Source organism: Glycine max, chromosome 18, assembly GCF_000004515.6.
Source record: "Glycine max cultivar Williams 82 chromosome 18, Glycine_max_v4.0, whole genome shotgun sequence".
NCBI classification, from domain to species: domain Eukaryota; kingdom Viridiplantae; phylum Streptophyta; class Magnoliopsida; order Fabales; family Fabaceae; genus Glycine; species Glycine max.
In genome coordinates this window covers 46137033-46161279 of record NC_038254.2, presented here as the reverse complement: position 1 = coordinate 46161279, position 24247 = coordinate 46137033, and the positions used below count along the sequence as shown (strand labels likewise).

General features: G+C 34.3%; 1 protein-coding gene across 1 annotated transcript; it reads right to left on the bottom strand.

Annotated features, from left to right (window-relative positions):
• Positions 1-5733: 5733 nt before the first annotated feature.
• On the bottom strand, positions 5734-6207 carry LOC121173963 (secreted RxLR effector protein 161-like). The gene has a single exon (XM_041011827.1). It carries the CDS (start codon positions 6205-6207, stop codon positions 5734-5736), a length of 474 nt encoding a protein of 157 aa, XP_040867761.1.
• Positions 6208-24247: the final 18040 nt, after the last annotated feature.

The following is a 24247-nucleotide window of genomic DNA, read 5'->3' as shown; positions in this document are numbered from 1 at the left end:
ACTTGTTCGATTTGCTTTCAACAACTTTGAAACTTTGATGCACCTTCATAACATATTGTTTGACTGCATTTTTGACCGCATCTTTACTATCAAATTCCATGCCAACATATAATTCTTGGCCAATATTAAAGGTCGACGGCAACTCCAAACCGCAAATCTCCTCCTCATCAGGATAACTCCAGTTGATATTGTTATAATGCATAGCATCATTCCAAAATGGATTTTCAATTCGTTGTGCACCTAACAGTTCAAAATAAAAATTCAAATCATACTTATTTACCATTAAATGGAATTTCCATCAAATAATAAATGTAGTCTAAATTTTTTGTACAGCAAATTATACCTTCTGCTGGGTGAACAATCCTTACTGGTTGAGGAATGTTGGTGACTTCATCGTCGGTATCGGATACACCGTCAACACTGTCATCTTCGTCTAAAGATTCTTCAACGTATGAGTTAGACACAAGATAATCATCATCGTCGTCATCATCGTCTTCGTCAATATGTAAATTGCTCATATTTGTTGTCGGTTGTGTCTCATCATTAGATAAATAATTTCCACATGATGTAAGCGAATTTGCAGAATGAAACATTGAACCACCAGCCACATCCTTTTCTATGTACAATTCAAGAACTGACATTTGTTCTTGTTGTTTAAAACTTTCCAACATCGTTTCAACGTCTTCGTCATCACAAATTTGCAAGGCAATATATTTTCCTGACACTAAAAATCTACAACTAATAGCAGAAATAATTTCATTATTTTGTAACTTTACCTTGTCTCCAATTTTTTTCTTCAAAGCATTGAAACTAATTCCACGTTTAATCTGAATGGCTTTTTTACTGCCTTCAAATATTACACCATCATTATCTTCATATACCCTTCCATTGAAATACAACACTGTTATAACTGAATTCATCGTCTACCTACAAAAATAATATTTTAACTCGTCAAATAATTTATAAAATGGATATGACAAAAAAAATTTGCTTGAACTTCAAAATAAAACTTTATTTTACAAAAATAAATTCACTTCAAATCAATTTCACATTAAGACACTTTAAATAATTAAGATGTAGTAATTTTAATGTAGTAATTTTAAACTAATCAAGATGTAATCAAAATTATTATCTTTAAATAAATTAAACGTCGACACACTTAAATAAGACAAACAATTTTATAAAAGTTTAAATCCTAACTAATAAAATGTAATCACACAAAAGATTCCTTTATTGGAACTTCACATTCAATTTTTGTTTTAAAAAAAATTAATTAACAATTTCAAGATAGTCATTTTAAAGACAAAATAAAATACATCATACTTCATATTAGTGAAAATGGCTTTTGCATGATTCAAATTACACGAGCCTCCAATTTCTTGCAGAAATGATGATTTCACACTCTCAACGAATGTGTTCACTTTAATTATAAGGAAAAAGAGAGAGGAACGAAGCAGATAAATTAAAGTAAAAAAATTTATGATAATTAATGTTAAAAAAAAAAAATATGGACAAAAAAGGATGTTAGACGGTTATAATAATTGAGCTGTGAAAAATTAAGATTAAAATTTTAAGTATGTTTGAAAATTGGGAAAAACGGGGAAGAGAAGAAACAAAATAGCGGACATACAAGGTTTATATTTATTTAAATGTTTCCAATTTATAAGGAGGAAAAATAGAGAGCTAATTAATTTAAAACAATCAATAATAACGTGAACTTATAATTTCATATTTTTTTACAACCATCTTTAATTATTAAAATCTAATATAATTAACTTAATATATTTTTCTCCTTTAAAATTTTCAACTTGGACGAACATAAATATATATAAGAAAGGATTTAATAAAAGTCTCAATTTACTGATCTCCCATATTTTTCTAAAAGTCCTTGCCAAAGATTATACTAATTAGGACTTACAGGGTGCTAAGAAATAAATTATAATATTAAACAATTTTTATTAAGAAATAAATTATTACAACTTCATATTAAGAAATAAATTACACTCAAAATACTTACTTCAAATAAATATGATGCTATAAATATTTTTAATTTTAAACACAGTTAAAAGTATAATATTAAACAATTTTTATTTTACATACACAAATTTTTAATATTGATAAAAAATATTTCATTTTCCATACACAATTTTTAACATACATAATATTTATCAATTTACTTAAGCTCATAAACAAAGTTTCAACACACACGAATAGGCATATAACATATAAAACTAATTTATACAAAAATTAATTCAACAAAATACTGGAGCAAATTTAAATGAGGCTAACAGTGCTTGGACTTTCAACAAAATGTTTGCTAACAGTGCTTGGTTGGGACCTTGAAGATTGATAATTTAAATGGTGGTAAGTTTTGAAAACTTGTGAAGAAGGCACTGAAACTCGAAGCACTCAGATGGTGGTAAGTTTTATAAACACTGAGCAGGTTTTATAAACACTGAGCAGGTGCAAATCGCCATTGGAATGGGCGATTTCCTTGTGTGCAAATCGCCAGACCAAATGGCAACTCTCCCCTAAGCCCAAAAAGTAAAAAACGCAGTCCTGCACGTCCTGCAACCCAGTCCTGCACGTCCTGCAACCCTAGGCTGTACCCTGTCTGAAATCGCCAGTCAAAGCTGCGATTTCAGCACAGGCTCGAAATCGCCAGCTTCACCGGCGGGACGCTCCTCAACCTGAAATTGCCAGCCGCAGCAGCGGGTTGCCGTCCACGTGTCCTGTGCCCACGAAGTCGCCAATGAAGGTTGCGTTTTGCATGCAAAATCCATGCAGACCACGTACAAAACAGCACCATGGCGGAAATTCTTTCAAAACGGCCCCATTTGGGGAATAAGTTTGCAAAAGGAGACCAAATGGGGAAATTTGCCAAATCCGGATGCAAGGCTTCAGATTCTAGTCCATCGTGACCCTGACTTCGGTATGATATTTGTAAGGGTGGTGCACCCTATTGCTAACCTAAGCTAGACTGTAGTTTAAAGTATCTTTTGTGGCATGTAAAGTTAGAAAGGAAAGGTTACTAGGCATATGAATTGATCTCCTTGAAACATGATGTTGGGTCAATGTTGATGTGATGTCCATCTTAGCTTAGGTATCCTTATTTGAATTTAATTCCATCATAACTCGACTGTGAAACCGTAGGCCGTAGGGGCTTAAAGCCAGTGGCATGTAAAGTAAAAAAGGAACGACTAGTAAAAAATTTTACCTCTACGTGTGCTAGGAATAGGAATTGGTTGGAGGATACGTAGAAATTTTGTCATGCCATGGCCCTCAATGCATATACTCAAATCTTTGCCTATAAATAGCAAGTCATTTTTCTCATTTGTGCATTCCATTTTCAGAGAGAAAGATTTATAATAGTGTCCTCTTATTGTATAACTGTATTATCCTATTAAGAGATATTGTAATAATTTTCTCCTTATATTTATAGAGGTTATAATTTTTCTTCCACCTGATAAAAGTATTTCTGTGATCTTGCTTATGATGTCTTCCTCATAAGTTAAAGAGTTTTTTACACTAAAATATTAGTTTTTTGCTCATTTTTATTTATAATTATAAGATATTATTTTATTACTCTAGTACTTACTGCTTGTGGTGGTTTGAACATTGATGGCAGCATGGAATCTAAGATACATGATCAGGAATAATATTTAGCTTTTGACCCCATGAGCAAGAGAACATTGCACCCCATTGTGAGCCCAAAGGCTTTTGAAGCCTCCACTCTCATTTGATCATGTTGTTCTAAGTCATGTATCTTAACTCAAAATTCTTATTCCAATAAGAAAATTATCACCAGGGCTAATTATAAGATCAGTCAGAATCAAATTAAATAACTAAATAAAAAAATAATATTGAATTGATTGATCACAAGACACATATATGCCACGAAAAGGAGACATTAAATTACGCAAGAAGAAATTAATATCATTTCAAGAAAATAAAATCACTTTTATATAGTAAAAAAAGTGAATATTAAAGTATATTTTATTTTATATGTAACCAGGTTTGATTTTCAAAATAATGACGTGAGTCCATTCTTTCTTGACTTTACTTTTATAGGGATTGGATTTATTGGCTCCTTTTGGATGCATAGCATAGGCATATGTTTTGGGAAGGACGTACTATAGGAGTTAGAGGAAAACCTCACCTAATCGCACCTTATGCCATGTGAATGTGACCTTATCCTTTTATCTTGTTGGACCCAAATTGGGTGAGCCTTCTTTGCTCTTCTAAGATACCACCTTAAAATAGCTAAGATTTGTTGCTGTCGTATTAAGTCATAGAATAGGAAAAGGGAAATGGAATGACGTACAATTGGAGAAGGGAAGCCTTTCGGACGAATTGAATAGACAAGGACAACAAGTCTAAAGTAGGCATTCGAAAAAGGCACACCGATAAAGCTAGACGAACGATAACATGTTTGCACAATGATAAATATAGCCTTACTTAAATCGATATTTTTGTACTTTTTTTTATGTTCTTATACAATTATAAATATTGTTCCACATTTATATCAATGTTAGTGTTTACAAACAAAGTGTTAGTCTAAGTGGTATTACATTTGATTATTTTAAGTAAGATCGTAAGTTTGAATTTTGTAGATGAAAAATATGATTAAGAGAAAAGATCATAATAAAAGTGACTAGTTAGATTTTTTGATGGAGATTAATCATCAATAAAATTGGTGAATATTTTACACTAATATTATGTATAAAAAATATGAACATTATTGTTTAATTTTAAGCATGAGGAAAGATAAAATGAGATTTTTTTCCTTTTGTATTTTGTGGAAGTGTAAGACTTAAAGGTGATCAAAACATGTCAACAATTGACAAATAAACACATTTAGATCAAAACTCAAAAGTGGAAGCATAATAAAAAACTAACCTCCAACCATTGCAAGCTCCAACGTACATACACCTCAAACGGTTTTGGTTTTTCTAAACCTGCATTGACTCAACACGATAGTGTTTCATTTTCTGAAAGAGCAATAGGCTTGGTGAGTGTGACCCAAAATAGTGAACAAAGCTTCTTATATAGAACTCTTCCTATCATGGAGTTCAAAGCATGGAGGGGTTAGTGGGAACCACAAAATCCGCACATGATCTCATTTAGAATGTTAGTATTGATAATAAGTCTGAATTAAGGTTGAAAAATGGACCAAATTCAGAAACAAACTCTCAGATAACTCTTTCCACTCACTTTGAATATAAAACATGGCATATATTTTTTTCCTTGAATATTAGAAATAACCAACAACCAACATTCTCCCACTTGCTCCATTTATCCCATCATCAATCATAACAAGAAACCAAATATATGAATTATAGTGATAGGTCCTCTAATAGTTAATATTATATCTCATGTATTATAATATATCGAGCCTTTCAACACTAATTCTTAACTTAATGAATAAATCACTTGTTTATTCTAGGTCAAAACTAAATGATATTTCTCAAGATGAATAAATATGTGCACAAAATAAATGTGAAAACATCAAACTGAATAAGAGTTTCATTAAAACAATAATTGTACATACAACAAATATCACATCATGGAACTAAGTCTTATTCGTACTACATGATCCTTAAAAATCTTTGGTGGCATGCCTTTAGTTAAAGGATCAACTATCATCAACTTAATACTGACGTGTTCAATGACCACTTTATATTCTTTAGCACATTCTCTTATGGCTAAATATTTAATGTCGATGGGCTTACTTCAACTTCCATTCTTGTTGTTCTTAGCCATAAACACCATAGTAGCATTGTCACAGTACAACTTCAACAACCTAGAAATAGAGTCTACAACTCTAAGCCCAAATACAAAACTCTTCGACCATACATCATGCGAGGTAGCCTTAAAACAAGAAACAAACTCAGTCTCCATAGTGGAAGTAGCATTCAAGGACTGCTTTGCACTTCTCCAAGATACAACTCCACCAGCTAGTATAAAAACATAACCAAAAGTAGATCTCCTGATATCACTGTAGCCAAAAAAGTTTGAATCAAAATAGCCAATCACCTCCAAATCATTAGTTTGTCTATACATGAGCATGTAGTCTTTTGTTCCTTCAAGATATCTCATTATCTTCTTTGCAGCTTTCCAGTGGTCAATACTTGGATTATTCTGATATCTTTCCAAAATTCCAACAACAAATGCAATGTCAGGACTGGTGCAAACCTGAGCATACATAAGGCTTCAAATAGTTGAAGCACATGGAATATTTTTTATGTGTTCCCGCTCAAGATTATTTTTCGAGCACTAACTCAATTTAAGTCTATCACCCTTCACAATGGGAGCCACACTCGGTGAATAATTTTTCATGTTAAACCTCTCTAAAATTTTGTTGATATAGGTCTCTTGAGACAAACCCAAAATGCATTTTTTTATGTGTTCATCTTTCTCTAAGGATCTTAATGCCTATGACATATGATGCCTCACCCATATCCTTCATATCAAAGTTCTCCAAGAGAAATTGTTTCACCTCATATAGCATACCCTTATCATTAGCCATAAGCAAAATATTATTCACGTATAAAACAAGAAAAAAAAATCTTACTCCTACTAACTTTCTGGTATATACACTAATCCATGACATTCTCTTCAAAACCGAATGAAGATATGACCACATGAAATTTTAAATACCACTGACGAGAAGCTTGTTTCAATTCATATATGGATTTATTAAGTTTATAGACTAAGTGCTCACAATCACTAGAGAAGAATCCTTTAGGTTGTTTCATGTAACCTCTTCATCTAGATCACCATTGAGGAATATTGTTTTCACATCCATTTGTTGTAACTCAAGGTCAAAATGAGCTACTAATGCCATAATTACTCGAAGAGAATTTTTCTTAGATAGGGAGAGAAGGTCTCCTTGCAATCGATTCCTTGTCTTTGAGTGAATCCTTTGGCAACAAGTCTTGCCTTGTGTCTTTTAATGTTGCCTTGTGAGTCTTTCTTTGGTTTAAAGACCCACCTACATCTAATAGCTTTTACACCATTAGGCAACTCAACGAGATCCCATACTTGGTTAGATGTCATGGAATCCATCTAATCTTTCATAGCATTATACCATAAATTTGATTCCTTAGAACTCATGGCTTGTGAAAATGTTTCAGGATCATTTTCAGCTCCAATGTTACAGTCTGATTCTTGCAAATACACTTGATAATCACTAGGAATTGCTAACCTTTTGGCTCCACTAGATCTTCTTAATGCTGCCTCATTATCTTGTTGAGGAACTTATTGTTCAACCGATTGTTTAATAGGTTGTTCAACATTGACTTGTTGTTCCTTGTTAATAGCTTGATCTACATGATCATCTTTTGCAACTTGTGGAACTTCAATTATTGATTTTCTAACACCCACTTGAACTTGAGGGGCATGAATGACTACCAATCTGTCACGTGATCCAGTGGGTTGAGCCTCATAGTGACCTTTTTCAAAAGCATTGTCTTGAAATCAATCACTCCCACTGATCAAGTCATTTTCAAAAAAAATTTCATTTCTTGATTCCACAATTCTAGTGTCGTAAGATGGACAATAGAACCTATAATCATTAGACTTTTTAGCATATCCAATGAAATATCCACTAATAGTCCTCGGGTCTAGTTTATTCTCTTGTAGGTTATAAATTCTCACTTCAGGCAGGCATCCCCAAACACGTATATGTCGCAAATTAGGTTTCCAACCTTTGAATAACTCAAAAGGTGTCTTTGAGACAACCTTGGTCAGAACTCTATTTAATATATACACAATTGTCGTAAGTGCTTCAATCCACAAGAATTGAGGAAGTTTTGTATTACTGCTCATACTTTTGACCATGTCCATTAAAGTTTGATTTCTTCTTTCTGCCACACCATTATAATATGGAGAACTGGGCATAATGTATTGGGCAACAATCTCATGTTCTTGAAGAAATTTCGCAAATGGACCAAGTGTTTGTCCACTCTCTGTGTATCTACCATAGCACTTTCCACCTTTATCTGATCTCACAATCTTAATTTGTTTTTCACATTGTTTCTCTACTTCATCCTTAAAAACTTTAAAGGCGTACAAAGCTTCATCCTTAGAATGAAGTAAGTAAAGATACATATATCATGAGTAATCATTTATGAAGGTGATAAAGTATCTCAGACTACTTGCATCTATGTCTAGACAATAAATATTTGTATGAATAATATCCAATAGGTTTGAACTCTTCTTTGCACCAGTTTTAAACTTGTTAGTTTACTTACCCTTAATGAAATCTAACACAAGTCCCAAAATCAGCAAAGTCTAAAGTACTAAGTACCTCGTCATTTACTAATTGCTTAATTCTCTCAATGGAGATGTGTCTCAATCTCAGGTGCCACAACATAAAGGAATCCTCATTTACAACACATTGTTTTAACCCAACAGAAACATACATAGAATTATAAGCAGTGTCATTTTCTAAATTAATAGAGTAAAGATCATCGTGTAGTTCACCAAAACCAACAATTTCAAATTTATTCAATAAAGAAACCATAATTAGAAAAATTAAAATAAAATCCCAAAAGTGCAAGTCTTGAAATAGAAATAAAGTTCTTAGAAAAACTAGGAACATAAAAAGTCTTTTCTAAATGCAAAATAAAACCACTACTTAAAACTAAACAACATGTCCCAACGACCTCTACATGTGAACACAACTTGCTTCCTAAATAGATGTATTGCTCACTTCCCGTTGGCTTCCTTAGGTTTTCCATACCCTGTAATGTATTAGAAACATAGATTGTAGAATCAATCCAGCAAGTGTTATGGTTAACATTAATCATATAAGATTCATAACAAACAAAAACAAAAGGAGTACTTCTCTTTTCAAGCCAATTCTTAAACTTTTGACAGTCTTTCTTCGTGTGTCCCTTCTTCTTGCAGAAGAAACACTTTGATTTCTTCATCATCATTGGCTGAGCAGAAATCTTTCCCTTGTGATTAACTTGATTCTTCTTATTCTTTTCAAAGGTGGTCAAGTCCACCCTCTCACCCTCTTCCATTAGTAACATTTCCTTCTCTTGAACACACATAGTCAACAACAACTCATTAACAAATCATTTATCCTTATGTGTATTATGGGAGATCTTAAAGGGGGCATAATGATGAGGCAACATGCACAAAAGGAAATGTACCAGGAAAAAATCTTACATGGTAACCTCCAAGGGTTTCAGTTAAACCACAATGTCCCCTATGTCCATGATGTGATTAGACACTCCACTAATTCTAGTGAGCTTCATGGATGAAAATTGCATTATAAGGGTACTGATAAGGGATTTATCAGATGTCATAAATTTCTCATCTATAGCCTTTAATAAATCCTTGACTTTATCATGCTAATCAATAGAACCCCGAATATTAGCAGGAATGTTGGTTTTTATGAATGCCACAGAAAGACGATTAGACCTCTCCCACTTTTCATAAAGATTAACCGTATTTGGAGTGTTGGTCTCAATAATAGCCGATGGTTCTTCCTTCTTGATAGCATAATCAATGTCCATCCATCCCAAATGAAGAAGAACTTTCTTTTTCCAAACCATATAATTGTCAACCCTTAACTCGGGAATGCTACATTTGATATAAGAAAAATTCATAGATTGAGAAATTGCAAAGTTCAAAAATACATGCTCATCATCACAATTTAAGACTAAATAAATGTCATGTTTCGCCAATGCAAATACCTCCTAATTCATGAATCTAACGACATAAAACTTGCATGTAGGCCAAAGTCCTACTCAATTAGACTCATTTAATAACCTTGTGATAAAACTATCAAGTTATGTTGCTTTCCTTATTTCCTATGGGTAGATTAAGAAATATAATATGATATTTTATCCTAATTAATCATACAAACATAATAAAATTCTTGTGGGTATATTTCATGACATTACATATGATTAATTACAATTAATGTTTCTACGATGGTTCTAAAATTTAAATATAATTCTAATCAATTAAAGATGTTATGGCTACTCTCTAATTCGTTAAAATCATATCCACCATTTAACATTAAATCTTTAAACTGTTCATACAACATATAAATATTCAATATTGCATGCTTAATTAAAGAAGAATAAGTATACAATTTTTTACCAAATAAATATCTAATATGCATTCTGTAAATCCAATAAAAAGATTATATGAATATTGAAAACACACTAATTATATCAAATTGTGAATATGACATAGTGGTGGGCTCACATGCTAGGCGCAAAAGGAAATAAGGTTTGTCTTTGGTTAGGACCAAATACCTAGTTTTATTTTTATTTTAAAGAAAAACATGTTAAGAGGTTAAAGGTTGACAAACAACACGTAGTCAGCTTCAAACTCAATTACAAGGACTTTAAGGAAACGTGCTTTGGCATTGCACCACATTCACCTTTGTGCTTAGTATCCAAATCACGTTGTATATAACTTTATGCGCGCTTCTTAATTTAAACAAATAAAACGATCAAGTAGCTTGCGTTTAAGTCATCTTCAATCTTAAGTCGGGTCATTCTGACCCGTTGCGACTCGCAAGCCCGAATACAAAATCCGACAGTTTCTCAACGATTTTAGCACCAAATACATTGTTTTAAAGCCTGAAAAGGTTAGAAACATGATTTTCATTTAACTTACAATATTAGTTTGAATTAAAAGGTCAAATTCACAATACCCAAAAACTGAAAAATTCAAACTCACAAAGGATAATAAGAACAAGCAAGGCAGAGGCATAAACACGACTTTGATTCCAAATGTAAGACTTAAAGGTGATCAAAACATGTTAATAATTAACAAATAAACACATTTAGATCAAACTGAAAGCGGGAACATAATCAAAAACTAACCTCCATCCATTGCAAACTCCAATGTCCACAGACCCCAGACGATTTTGGCTTCTAAACCTTCACTGACTCAATGAGATGGTGTTTCATTTGCTGAAGGAATAGTAGGCTTAGTGAGTGTGACCCAAAATAGTGAGCAAGGCTTCTTATATAGAACTCTACTCATCATGGGGTTCAAAACATGGAGAGGTTAGTGGGAACCACAAAATCCGCACATGATCTCATTCAGAACGTTAGTATAGATAATGGATCTAAATTAAGGTTGAAAAATGGACCAAATTTAGTAACAAACTTTCATATAACTGTTTTCACTCACTTTAAATTTAAAACCGAGCATACATTTTGTTCCTTGAATATTAGAAAGAACCAACAGAAAGTTCTTTCTTTTGCTCTACTAATCATCCAAACTAATTAACCAAAACTCCTAAAATTTCATATGTTAGGTTGCTATGGAGATATTAAGAATCACATCAATAAATGAAAAAAAAAGTCATTATGAGAATCACATCATCCTTTTGTTTGCACAAACAACTGTTCACCACTGAGGGTGGATATCTGTCTTCCAAATCACTTGTAATGACCCGCGATAAGGTTTATAAATGTTTTGGATAAGAAATGGTGTCATAGGATATACACCTAGTGAATCAAAAGGGACATGAATTGAAACACAGGTTCTGGATAAGGATTTTTTCTTTTCTTTGAATTTGTTGAGATATTTAAATACGGGATAAGCACCATGTATGGGGCCAATTGGTAATAGAAGCAAATTGGGTTCCAAGCACACAAGATAGCTATGACTATGAGAAATGAGACAGTTTATTAAACAAACTCCTAAAAAGACAGATAGCAGTTGATATGGTTTATTAATTAAAGTGTAAGGTTAATAATGAGAAGGGGCCCCCATTGGCATCAATAGCAAATGGTGACAAAATAAAAAGGAAAGATGACATAAGAACGGTCCACATTGAAGGCTGAGCCTCTCGGGCACTAATACACTCATCACTCACTACTAAGGGTCGACCCTTGCTATACGTGCATTTGCCTATCTTCCCACATGGAAGTGTCGCCAATCTTAATATGTAATACGTATACACGCATCATCTTCATTCCTCATGTCTTGTACTATCCAATGATCAGTACTTGACAATTGAACTATATGTACTAGCCAGAGGGAAGGTGGTGGATTTGTGTAAGTGAAGGGAAGCACTTTCGTTTTACGTGCATTTTTATTCTTCTTTTCATGATGAAATCATACAAAGAAAAGAGGCATATTTCGTCCTTTTCATTAGATACATACTGAAGGAGGTTGATACCAAACGAAACTCAAATTAAAGGACGTCAAACTATATGAAAGATTTGACGCATTTAATAATGAAAGTGGATCTCGGTGGTATGTAGATAGAAGTTGGATTTGAAATATTATATAGGCTTAGGATCACTTTTGTTCAGTTATGTTTCCCAATTATTTTGTTTTGGTAGGTTAAAATTTAAAAGTTTTATATTGATTCTTTATATTTTCAAAAAATATAATTTTGGTACTTTTTCAATTAAAAACGTTAGTGTTTTGTTAACTTTTAAATTTTAAAATAATTTAATGTCACTTTTTGTCCATTATGTTTCAAAGTTATTCCACTATCTTTTGGTCTTTTTTTCAAATTTTCGTTAGAAACAGTGTCAGTCAGTGTTTTAAATTTTATAACAGTTAAGTTAACATAGTGACATCTAAAAATTGTCACTATCTTTTATATTAAAAAATAAAAATCACTAAGTAAATAAAGAAAATATGGATCCAAAACCACGAACAACAACAACCTTCACTATCATATTATTATTAGTATTATTCTCTTCATTCAATTTAATCATTTAATAACGATAATAATTTCATTCACCAATTATTCTAAATAAGGGCCCCTTCTTCTTCTGTCGCTGACCCAAAAAGATCGTTGTCCTGCTCCCACTTCCATCTCGTGACTGTCGCCAACAACAATGCGTTGACAAAGGAGAAGAAGAAGACCGAGCGCCCAATTGTGGGCGAGGTTTGACTGTTCAGGTTAGTTAGAATCATCTTTCAATGAAACACACCGTTTGATCCCTCTTTGTGTTGCTCATCTTTGCCCGACCCCAGTTGTACATGTTAGATGGGAAATCCTCTACTTGTTTAGTCCAATCGTTCGCAACAATGGAGGTTTTGCTCATAGACCTAAAAAAGAGCCACATTGTGACTTCCTCATTTAGATCTGGGTTAATTAGCGAGTTAGGACCATGTTTTTGTCTTTTGTAGAAGACAACTTTTGCTCCGATTTCCCCTATTTTTGTTTCCAATAACTTAGTTGTATGAAAGGTTTTGATTTTCTACCGAGGAGTATAAGAATTTTCGGTGGTTCCAAGGAGATTATGTGTTGACATCGTTCAATCTGTGTGGTGTTGTATTTTTTACCTTTTAAGATCTGAAAGAGGTTGCAGAATATGATAATTTTTTTAGTAGTTTATTTTTTAAACAATAAAATAAAGACAATGTCGATTTTTAGCCGCAACCATGTAAAGTTAATCATTTTAAAAGGCTTAATGTCACTTTTGGTCCATTATGTTTTGCAGTTGTTTCTCTTTAGTACATTAAGTTTTAAAAGTTTTATTATGGTTCTTTGCATTTTCGAAATGCATCATTTTGGTCCATTTTTAAAATTTAAAATTTAACAGAACACTAACATTTCTAATGGAATATTGAAAAAGGACTCAAACGATGCATTCCAAAAACGCAAAGAACTATAATGAAACTTTTAAAACTTAATGTACCAACATGAAAAAATTGTGAAATATAATAGACCAAAAGTGAGATTATGCCTATTAAATATTAAAGGTTAGGGAGTTGTCATTGGCCTCACTCCCTTTGTTATTGGCCCCAACCAAGGGGCTGACACTTTTTTTTATCCCTAAAATGCCCTTCTCACAAAATCATGGTTCTATTGTAGGTCATGCAAAATGGAACCATGATTATGTTGTATTACATTGTTTGCACCCCCCTTAACACAATGGAATTGTGTTTCTGTTGTGTTGTGTTCAACAGAATCATAATTTTGTTGTTAAATTTTTTGTCAACCTAAACAACGCAACAAAATCAAAATTTTGTTGCTATTTTTTTTTTTGCATCCCTCTTAACACAAAATAATCGTGATCTTGTGGTTTTTCCGTCACCCCAAACAGTACAACAAAATCATGATTTTGTTGTAATGTTTTTTTTTAAAAAAATTGAAAACAATTTTAAAAATAAATTTGGTGTTTATACTAAAATAATTGTTTGAACACTACTTTTTTCTAATATGTATTGACTAAACACTCTTTTTTTTTATACACATACCAACCATATCAAACATAAATCATGTTTCCATTGTGTCATTTGAAAGCAAAAAAAAAAAACAGAATCACAATTTCATTGTATATTTCATCAAAATACATAGTGAAATCCTGATTTCATTGAATGTTCATTTGTTTAAAGAAATATGGAATTGTGATTCCGTTGAGCACAAAATTGCTAGAGAAAAAAAATACCAGATTAGAGGGGCAACATGCAGAAGGGAAGGAGAAGGGAAAAGTTAGGAAGGGTTTAGAAGGGAAGGGTTGGGGGTTGGGGCACAAAGCGGGGTGCCAGAAAAGGTGGGGGGTGTTGGATCAAGTGGCCTCAGAATAATTAAGAAGGGCGGGGTTGAATTAATTATTAATGTGTCTTGACTAATTAAAAAACTTGTCCTACTTAATATTACTAGATTCAATTAGGCTTTTACTACTAAGTTAAGAAAGTAAAGAACAAAAACAATAAATTAACCAAAAGTAAAAGCGGCAATTAAAAGTACACAACGGAAATTAAAGAGTGTAGGGAAAAAGAAGACAAATATAAGATTTATACTGGTTCGGCAACAACCCGTGCCTACATCCAGTCCCCAAGCAACCAACGGTTCTAGAGATTTCTTTCAACCTTGTAAAATCCTTTACAAGCCAAAGATCCACAAGGGATGTACCCTCCCTTGTTCTCTTTGAACAACCAAGTGGATGTACCCTCCACTTGAACTGATCCACAAGAGATGTACTATCTCTTGTTCTCAGTATAACAACCCAAGTAGATGTACCCTCTACTTGTGCCACAAAGGATGTACCCTCCAATGTGTTAGGACAAAGAATTCTTAGGTGGTTAGTCCCTTGAATCTTTGTAAGGGGGATACAAAAGATATCTCAGGCGATTAGTCCTTTGAAATCTTTTGTAAGAAACAGAAGATATCTCAGGCCGTTAGTCCTTTGAAATTTTTTGTCAAGAGGAAGAAGGGAAGAAACAAAACAATTCTCAGGCGGTTAGTCCTTTGAATCTTTTGACAAGAGAAAGAAGGGAATGAAGAAAAAGAATAGCACAAGTTTTTGGTTAATGAACTTTTCTTGAAAGAGAAAGTATTGAACAAAAACTCTTAGAAAGATGAAAAGAAATGAATGAAAGAAATCAGTTTTTTGGAATGAAAGGAATCAGTCTTAGTTGTATATGAAATTCGTGCCATGGTCACATATTTATAATCATTTGATGACTCAAATTAAAGTTTGTGACTTTTGGCAATTTCTTTAAAAATTAGTCACCTTTTAAAAATTGTGACTCTTTTGAAAACTAGTCACTTTAAAAGTCGTGACTTTTGAAAAACTCTTCAGAAATAAGTCACTTTAAGAATTGTGACTTTTGGTAATTTATTTTTCGAAATCAGTCACTGGTAATCGATTACCATTATAGTGTAATCGATTACACCTCAAAATATGTGACTCTTCATGTTTAAATTTAAAAATCAAAATATTTAGAAACACAGGTAATCAATTACAAGTATTGTGTAATCGATTACACAAGTTTAAAATGATTTGAAAATGTTTTATCACTAGTTGTGACTCTTGAAATTTGAAATCTAACATTTTAAAATATTGGTAATCGATTACATGCTCATAGTAATCGATTATAGCTTTGTAAATCAGTTTTGAAAACAATGCTGGCTACTGGTAATCGATTACTAGAGAGTAAAACTCTTTGGTAAAAAATTTTGTGAAAAATTCTTGTACTACTCAATGCTTTGAAAAAACTTTTTTAGTACTTATCTTGATTCTTGAATCTTGAGTCTTGAATCTTGATCTTGATTGTTCTTGAATCTTGATTATTGAAACTTGATTGAATCTTGAGACTTGATTATTCTTGAATCTTGATTCTTTGAAACTTGATTCTTGAAGCTTTTTGACTCCTGATTCTTTGGAACTTGCTTAACTCTTTATTCTTTGGCATCATCAAAATAATCCTAGAAGTCATTTCTTCCACAGGGGGCACAAGTAAGAGGAAAGGAAGAAGATGGAGGGTGGAGAATTTTGAAATGAGGGACAGAAGGATCTTTTCACACAAAGGTAGGGACCAATAACAATCCCTCTAATCATAAGGGCCTGTTGAGAAAAAGGTTTATTAAGGGAAAGGGCAAACACCCCCTGTGGCGCTCATAAGGACACCAGGCGGCAACATCCACCTGGAGGTTATTCAACTTCTCCTTGATCAAATGAGTTTGCCCGATGCCTCGTGTTGGCTTCCATCTACTGGCTACCGGGTTATCCAGAGCACTAGTCCTAGGCTTAAAATAGCCAACAATGGGCAGATGCACAAACACCCAAGACTGTAAAAAACATGGTCAAACAAATTAATTACAATAATAAAGAAAATAAAAATACAAATAATCACAGTTAAACAATTATTTACTTATCATTACTAACGTCATGTAACCTCCAACCTACTTGGTGGTGTACTAGCTCGCATAAGGCATACTAGTGACAATCATCTAGGTTGATGAGGCAGAGGAGGTAGGCGACATGGACGTGAGTCGATGACTTGTAGCAAATATTGTACTGTTGACCAAGTGCAAAAGATAAGTAGTGGCAACCCACAAATATGATCCTGACTGGATGTACTAGTGATATAGGTTTGCCAGCCATGTCAACCTGACCTTGGCACCTACAGTGGTCACCGCTATAGCCTTTTCCTCTGTCGAAATGCCAAGACGAGTCATGAGCAGAACCTTTATGGCCTTTTTAGTGAAGGTGGAGGAGACATGATCAATAGGCCTGCCTATCATAGGCAGGTGCAGGAGATACGACACATCATTCAAAGTAATGGTCATCTTTTTGATAGGCAGGTGGAAGGACGAGGTCCCCATGGTGCCACCTCTCCATAAGGGCATTCACAAGGCCCTTGTTTGCGACAGGGCACCACGTCATACCTAGGGCTGATAACCCCAACTACAACCTATAAGCCCTCACTGTCGGCTCAGTGGGGAATGGTAATACCTAGCCACTATGGCTAACCAGCTTCATCTCTGATTGCGACTGTCAGATCCATACATGACCAACACAGTGGTCCCTATAGGATTGGATCAATGACAAATCAACTGGACCTCTTTCAAATGGAGGTCCACTGATTCTAACAGATGCACGTACCACTGCCTATGACTCTGGCTTTGTCAGCCAATGTCATTGGCCGCGTGTTGACGCAGTCAGCCTTCGATGCCTCTCTCCAGCATTCTCCCCTTGATGTGAAGGGCTCAGGCCCTCATTAGAGGGATCACATCCAGCTATGTATGAAGCATGTGTTTGGTCCAAACTATCTAAAGTTAATGGAAAAATAGTTAAACGGTTAATAAAAAACTAACATAAAAGTTAATTATTAAAAATAATAACAAAATAAAAAACTTTTAAGAACCACAACATATTGGCATAACACAAAATGGAATTGTGATTCCGTTGTGGTTTTTGGCAAAATCCACAATGAAATCATGATTTTGTTTGTGTTGTTCAAAAAAAAAAAAAACAGAATCACGATTCCACTATAGATCTCTACAGCAGAATCGAGATTCTGTTGATTATAACCCCCCCCCCCCATACTAGATCAAAGGGGGTGCATAAAAAAGGAGAACAAAAGGGTTAGGGAAGAGAAGGAAATGATTCGTTTGAGTTGGGGAGGACGAAGGAGAAGGGGAAGGGGAAGGGGGCTACAAAGAAAAATGAAGAAGTGAGATAGAGAAGGAGAAGAGGGAGAGGAGGGGGGGGGGGGGGAGATTTTAAAGTTAGAGGGTAGAAAGGTAATTTCAAGGGGCAAGAACAATTTGTAGAAGGACCAATATATATATATATATATAACACAGACACTCCTCCTTTGTTTTTTTTTTTTTTGTTTTTTTTTAAATCCCGACCTAAAGTATAATCCACAAATGAATTTTAGAATGCAAAATGTTCCCGAAACCAAAAGAAATTTAATAAAAATATTGATTAAAATTTTAGAAAAATATTAAAAAAACTCAAATTAATATAAATCATAGAGAAGCAAATTACTTTAAAACTAGATTAAATGTGAAGCTTGAAGGCCTCCATGTAATTTGAATGGCACTTGCTGCATGACTTTTAATTGATCCGAAAAATTGTATGGACTAGTAGGAACTTTTGACATACAAATTTTGTGTCACAGTAACTTTTTTTTTAGAATATTTACAGCATTTCCTTTTCATTACAAACCAGTTTATTCAGATTTACAAAATTTGAATTAATTAAAATTATTTGGAAGAAATGTTCCTGATAAAATCGCGTCAATAATTTTAAAATATCATACTACAATATGGAAAATGATTTGGAAGAAATTATTTGGAGTATATGATTGGTGACATATCTTCATGGTTATATAAGTGCTTTTTACGAAATCTCTTTAATTGCGTGGTAAGAAAATGAGTTAAATTCAATTATTTTTTTTATAAACTTTCCTAGATGATTGATGGAATTTCAAATAAGCGCGTTACAATAATTCACTGCTAGAATAAACTTAAAAACCCAAATGATTGCCTCCTCTTCGTAGGTAGTACTAAATTATATCTGATGAAAGGTTGAAATAACTAGCCTTTTTTTTCTTTCAACAACGTGGCCTTGACTCTTGACTATTGCCTTCTTCATTTGAAAATAACTTCAATTTGGTATAAACTTCTAACGGAATCTAAGGTGTGAACTTACGTACCATGCGAAAGCTTACACAAATGGGGCGAGAATGATGTGTACCGTCAGATTTAGTAATAAAAAAAAGGAATAGTTAGGATTCCTTGATGTCTACCGGTTTGGGGGATATTTGTAAGAAATAAGGTTATTGAAAATGTTTTATTGTTGTAGTGGCCAAATGTTTCTTATTTGTTTCGAGGCGCGGGTTCCTGCAATGCTTTGTTTCTCTCTTTATTTTATTTTAAGGTTGTTTTTGTTAACAAAAAGGGAAGAGGAAAAATTAATTGAAAATAGAAGTAAGTACGGGTCGAACTCACGATACATTGTTGCTCGTGATCATTAACATTAAATTATCACCCTTCAATAACCAATTAAGCAACTATAAATATTTTATAAACGTTATCTAATATGTTTAATTACACTTAAAAATAATTATAAATTATTCGATAAGTTTTAATTTGTTATATATTATGATTATATCTTTAACATTTGAGCATTTAACATTAAGTTAAATATTTTACATACATTATAATTAAGCTTATAATTTGTAAGTACTTACAAAAAAATATGTTATATTGATTTTGGTACCTAATAAATGTGAAATATGAATTAATTTGATAATCAATTTTTAGTTGAAATAAGGAAGAAATTAATATCTTTGTAATTTTTTATTAACAGAAGTCAAAAGAAGAATAATTCAAGTACTTTAAGAGTGCTTTTGAATAGAGAATTTTAATTGAGAAAAGTAATTTATTAGAGAATTTGAATTTCTGTATTTTAGAATTCATTGTTTGAATGCTTTTTATGAAGAATTTAAAATTTTGAAATTTTAAAACAGAATTTTAAACAACTAAAAATCTGGAATTTTAATTTCCTTCTAAAATGTGAGAAATTGAAATTCTCTTCTTACAGTTTGAGCTCCTAAAATATCGATCGGGTGCGAGCATAGAGGAACACGTATAACTAGCACACCAACCATATCTTCTCTTTTTTTTTTCATTCATTTTTTTCATCCTCATATTTTTAATTTTTTTTATCCAAACACAAAATTTTGAAAATAAAAGAATTTCAATTGAAGTATTTAAAATTCTTAGAATTTAAAATTTCTCAGAATTTTAAATTTCTCCATCCAAACACACTCTAAAGGAAAATTGGTGCAAAAATTAGAAGAAAAAGTTGGAAGAATTGGACAGTTCACTTAGCACACAATCTAGGCTTAGCGCGTAACCTAGGTTTAGCGCACACTCTTGTTTAACGGGCAAGTTTAGGCTCAGTGCGCACTCAAGGCTTAGTATAAAGAAAGCCCATAGCGAAGCCCAAAGGCGTGCTTAGCGCAAAAGCCTGTGCTAAGCATGAAAAATAAGTTACCTGGAGTCTATATAAGACGGAGGAAGCAGAAGGGAAAGACACATTGAGTCTCAGAGCTATCCAAAGCCTGAGCCTATCCCTTAGGGGAAACCCTCATTCTTTAGCCATTCCTCCCTTTCTTTCTTTTAGTCATCCAACCCCTTCTTCCATCCATATTAGCCCCTGAAGTGTAAAGCATCTCATGATCATGAGAGGCTAAACTCCCATTGTTCGGAGCCTAGCAGGCCAACACCCTTGTAATGTAACTGTTCTTACTATCTATTAAATGCAATTTATGTTTCTATTGCTTCTTTTTTGCTTTTCATCTTTATTGTATGGTCTGATCATCAATGCATCAGTTTTAGGGGTTATACATTAGGAAGTGGTAATTTCTAAAGAATTGGGAAATGACATCTAAACAATTCATTGCTAGGGATAGAGTGACTTTATTTTGCCTCTGCATACATCTTCATGCTTAATGTGATTTACTATTCAATCTTTGCAAAGAGATTTAGGAGAGAGAATAGATAAATTAGGCTCTTCATTGTGAGGGATCATGGTTGAGTGTCATAGTAGATGTGGATGGAAATTGGGAAAACATTTAATCGAGAAAAAACATTAATATTGAATCAAGGGCAGTTAGGCATGTTAGGCCCCAACATATTTAAATTATGAAATTATCTTTTGCATTTACTCTTGTTTATTAGTTTACTCTTATCTTTTTAATTTCAAATTCTTTCTTTCTTCTTATCTCTATCACAATTTCTTATCTCTTACTTGCAAATTGGGTATACATCAACTCAAGTACAAAGAAAGTTCCTGTGAACTCAACACTTGGACTTCCATTTTAACTTTACTACTTATGAGAAATTGGTACACTTGCCAATGAGTTAACAAGTTTTTGACGCCGTTGCCGGGGACTTTGTCCTTCATACTTGGTTGTTTGCATATTCCAATTTTACAGGAATCAGTTTTTATCTTTTAATTTTTTTTAATTTAAATTTTTTAAAAATAATATATATTTCTTTAAATTTTTTTATTTACTCTTGTTTATTTATTTACTTTTTTTAAAAAAATTAAAAAAAAAAATAGTTTTAGGTTTAATTTTTATTCTGTGATAATCTGTACGGTAGTTGTTTCTTTTGTGTATGCGAGGAAATAATCTTGTTCCTTTGGATCTAGAAATTGAAGGAACCAACAGAAGGAACAACAATGCAAGAAGAAGGAAAGAACAACATGAGGTGCAGAGTAATCAAGGAGAGAGATGACCTTCATCATCTAAATTATCCTCTCCCTCTCGTGTGACCAATCCATATCCCTTCTTTGAAGAACACATCATGGAAGAAGACCGCCCATAGAGGACGGTCAAGCGGTCAACATCACATATCCACATTCCCTTATCCAGTTGATCCAAGGGAATCTATTCCATGGCCTGTCGAGTGAAGATCCGTACGCACACCTTGCCACATACATCGAGGTCTGCAACACGGTGAAGATAGCAGGAGTGCTATAAGACGCCATCCGCTTCAACCTATTCTCTTTCTCCTTGGCCGGTGAAGCAAAAAGATGGCTTCACCCATTCAAGGGGAATAGCCTACGGACTTGGGAAGAGGTGGTGGAGAAGTTCTTGAAGAAGTACTTTCCAGAGTCCAAGACCGCTGAGGGAAAGGTGAAAATCTCATCCTTCTACCAATTCCTTGATGAATCGTTGAGTGAAGCACTTGATCGCTTCCATGAGTTACTCCGGAAGATTCCTACACATGGGTTCAGCGAGCCAGTCCAGCTCAACATCTTCATTGATGGCTTGCGACCCCGTTCCAAGCAGCTCCACGACGCCTCTGCCGGTGGGAAGATTAAATTGAAGACTCCAGAAGAAGCCATGGAGCTAATAGAAAATATGGCAGCTAGTGATCACACCATCCTTCGTGATCAAGCCTACACACCCACAAATAAGAGTCTTCTTGAGCTCACTTCTCAAGATGCTATATTGGCTCAAAACAAGCTCCTGGCCAAGACCTTAGAGACCTTCACATCAACTCTGAGTAATCTCTCTTAATAGCTGCATGCAGTGCAACCTTCTCCATCTTCAATCATGCACATTGGGGATGCAACATCTATGGTGGTGCTCATGAGTCAGGCTCATGCATGGCTCACAATGATGCATCTACCAAAGTAAACTACATGGGTAGTCAGAATCATCAAGGATTCCATCAAGGAGGACCATCAGGATTCCATCAGAGAGGAAATTTTTCTTAGGGCCAAGGTTGGAGATCCCATCCAGGGAATAACTTCAACCAAGGAGGTCCATCCCATCAGCCTCCCAACCAAGAGCCCAACCTATATGAGAAAACCACCAAGCTGGAAGAAATGTTGGTGCAGCTCATGCAAGTTACAATGTCACACCAAAAGAGCACTGAGTTAGCAATTAAGAATTTGGAGGTATAGGTGGGCCAATTAGCTAAACAAATGGCCAAAAGACCCACTGGAACCTTTTGGGCCAATACTGAGATGAATCCCAAGGAGGAGTGCAAGGTAATTTTCACTGGGAGGGAAAGTGTTGAAAAGGAAAAGAGAATTAAGGAAGATGTGAGTGATGAGGAAGGAGAAAAGAAAAAGAGAGAAGAGGGAGAAAAAGAAAAAATGTGAGTAAGGAGATTGGTGATAAGGTCTCAACCACTAAGACCAAGATCAAGAGCCAGTTAGCTCGAGAGGCTAAAAAGAAGATACTCTCAGTCCCAGTGAAGAATGTTCCATATCCCTTGGTGCCATCCAAGAATGACAAGGAGCGATAATTTGCTCATTTTCTTGACATCTTCAATAAACTGGAGATCACCATTCCCTTTAGAGAGGCTTTACAACAGATGCCTCCATATACCAAATTCCTGAAGGACCTCTTCACAAAGAAAGGGAAATATATCAACAATGAGAGCATATTGGTAGAGGGAAATTACAGTGCAGTGATCCATAGGAAGCTACCACACAAGCTCAAAGATCCAGGAAATATGACCATCCCATGCTCCATTGGAGATGTGTCCGTAGGGAAGGCTCTCATTGACTTAGGAGCAAGCATCAACTTGATGCCTTTGTCCATGTGCCAAAGAATTGGAAATCTAAAGATAGCTCTTACAAGGATGACACTCCAGCTAGCAGATCATTCCATCACAAGACTGTCCCGGGTAGTTGAAGACGTCCTGGTAAAAGTCTGCCAACTCACTTTTCCAGTGGACTTTGTAATCATGGACATTGAAAAAGATGTTGAGATCCCCTTGATTCTGGGTTGACCATTCTTGCTAACTGTGTAGTGTGTTGTGGACATGGGGAATGACAACTTAGAGATGAGTGTGGAGGACCAGAAAGCCACCTTCAACTTGTTTGAGGTGATTGAGCATCCCAATGATAACAATACTTGTTTTAAGGTGGAGGAAATTGAGCAAAAAGCTAACCTTGTTGGGTGACACCTGAATTCTGTGTTTCTAGAAGAAGATGAAGCTAAACCAATTAAGAATCCTTCAAACTCTTCCAGTGTCTGGGGCCAAAACAGGTCAGGGCTCGAGCCACTCTAGACATTCCACCAGCTATTTCACCAGCGGTCCCTCCTCCAGACGTCTCTCCTCCACTTACCGACCATACTTGTCTTCTCTGTTGGAGCAGCTTCTCCCTATGTTGTATAGCCTCCACCATGGCCAGTACCTACTGATGCAGAGGCTTCACCATCTCTCCATCCAGCAAGCGGTCATGACACTTGAGGCATTCCTAGCCCAGGTCGCTTAGCCAGGAGTCCAACTTCCTTCTATTAAAGGGGGTGACACCTATGGTTTTGCTGATGATGACGCCACAGATATCGAAGCTGATGATGATTATGTTGCGGACATCAGTGATGCTCATAGAGCTTGGGATCCTGGGCCTACACAGGATTAAGACCCAGTTTGACCAGGATTTTTTTTCTCTCTTTATTTTTCTTTTCTTTAATTTTTCTTTTTCTTTATTTTAATTTCAGCAATTGATTCAATTATTTTAAT

What these genes read in the sequence shown, in the direction of transcription:
- LOC121173963 (XM_041011827.1), bottom strand. Translation starts at nt 6,207, where the DNA reads ATGTATGCTCAGGTTTGCACCAGTCCTGACATTGCATTTGTTGTTGGA.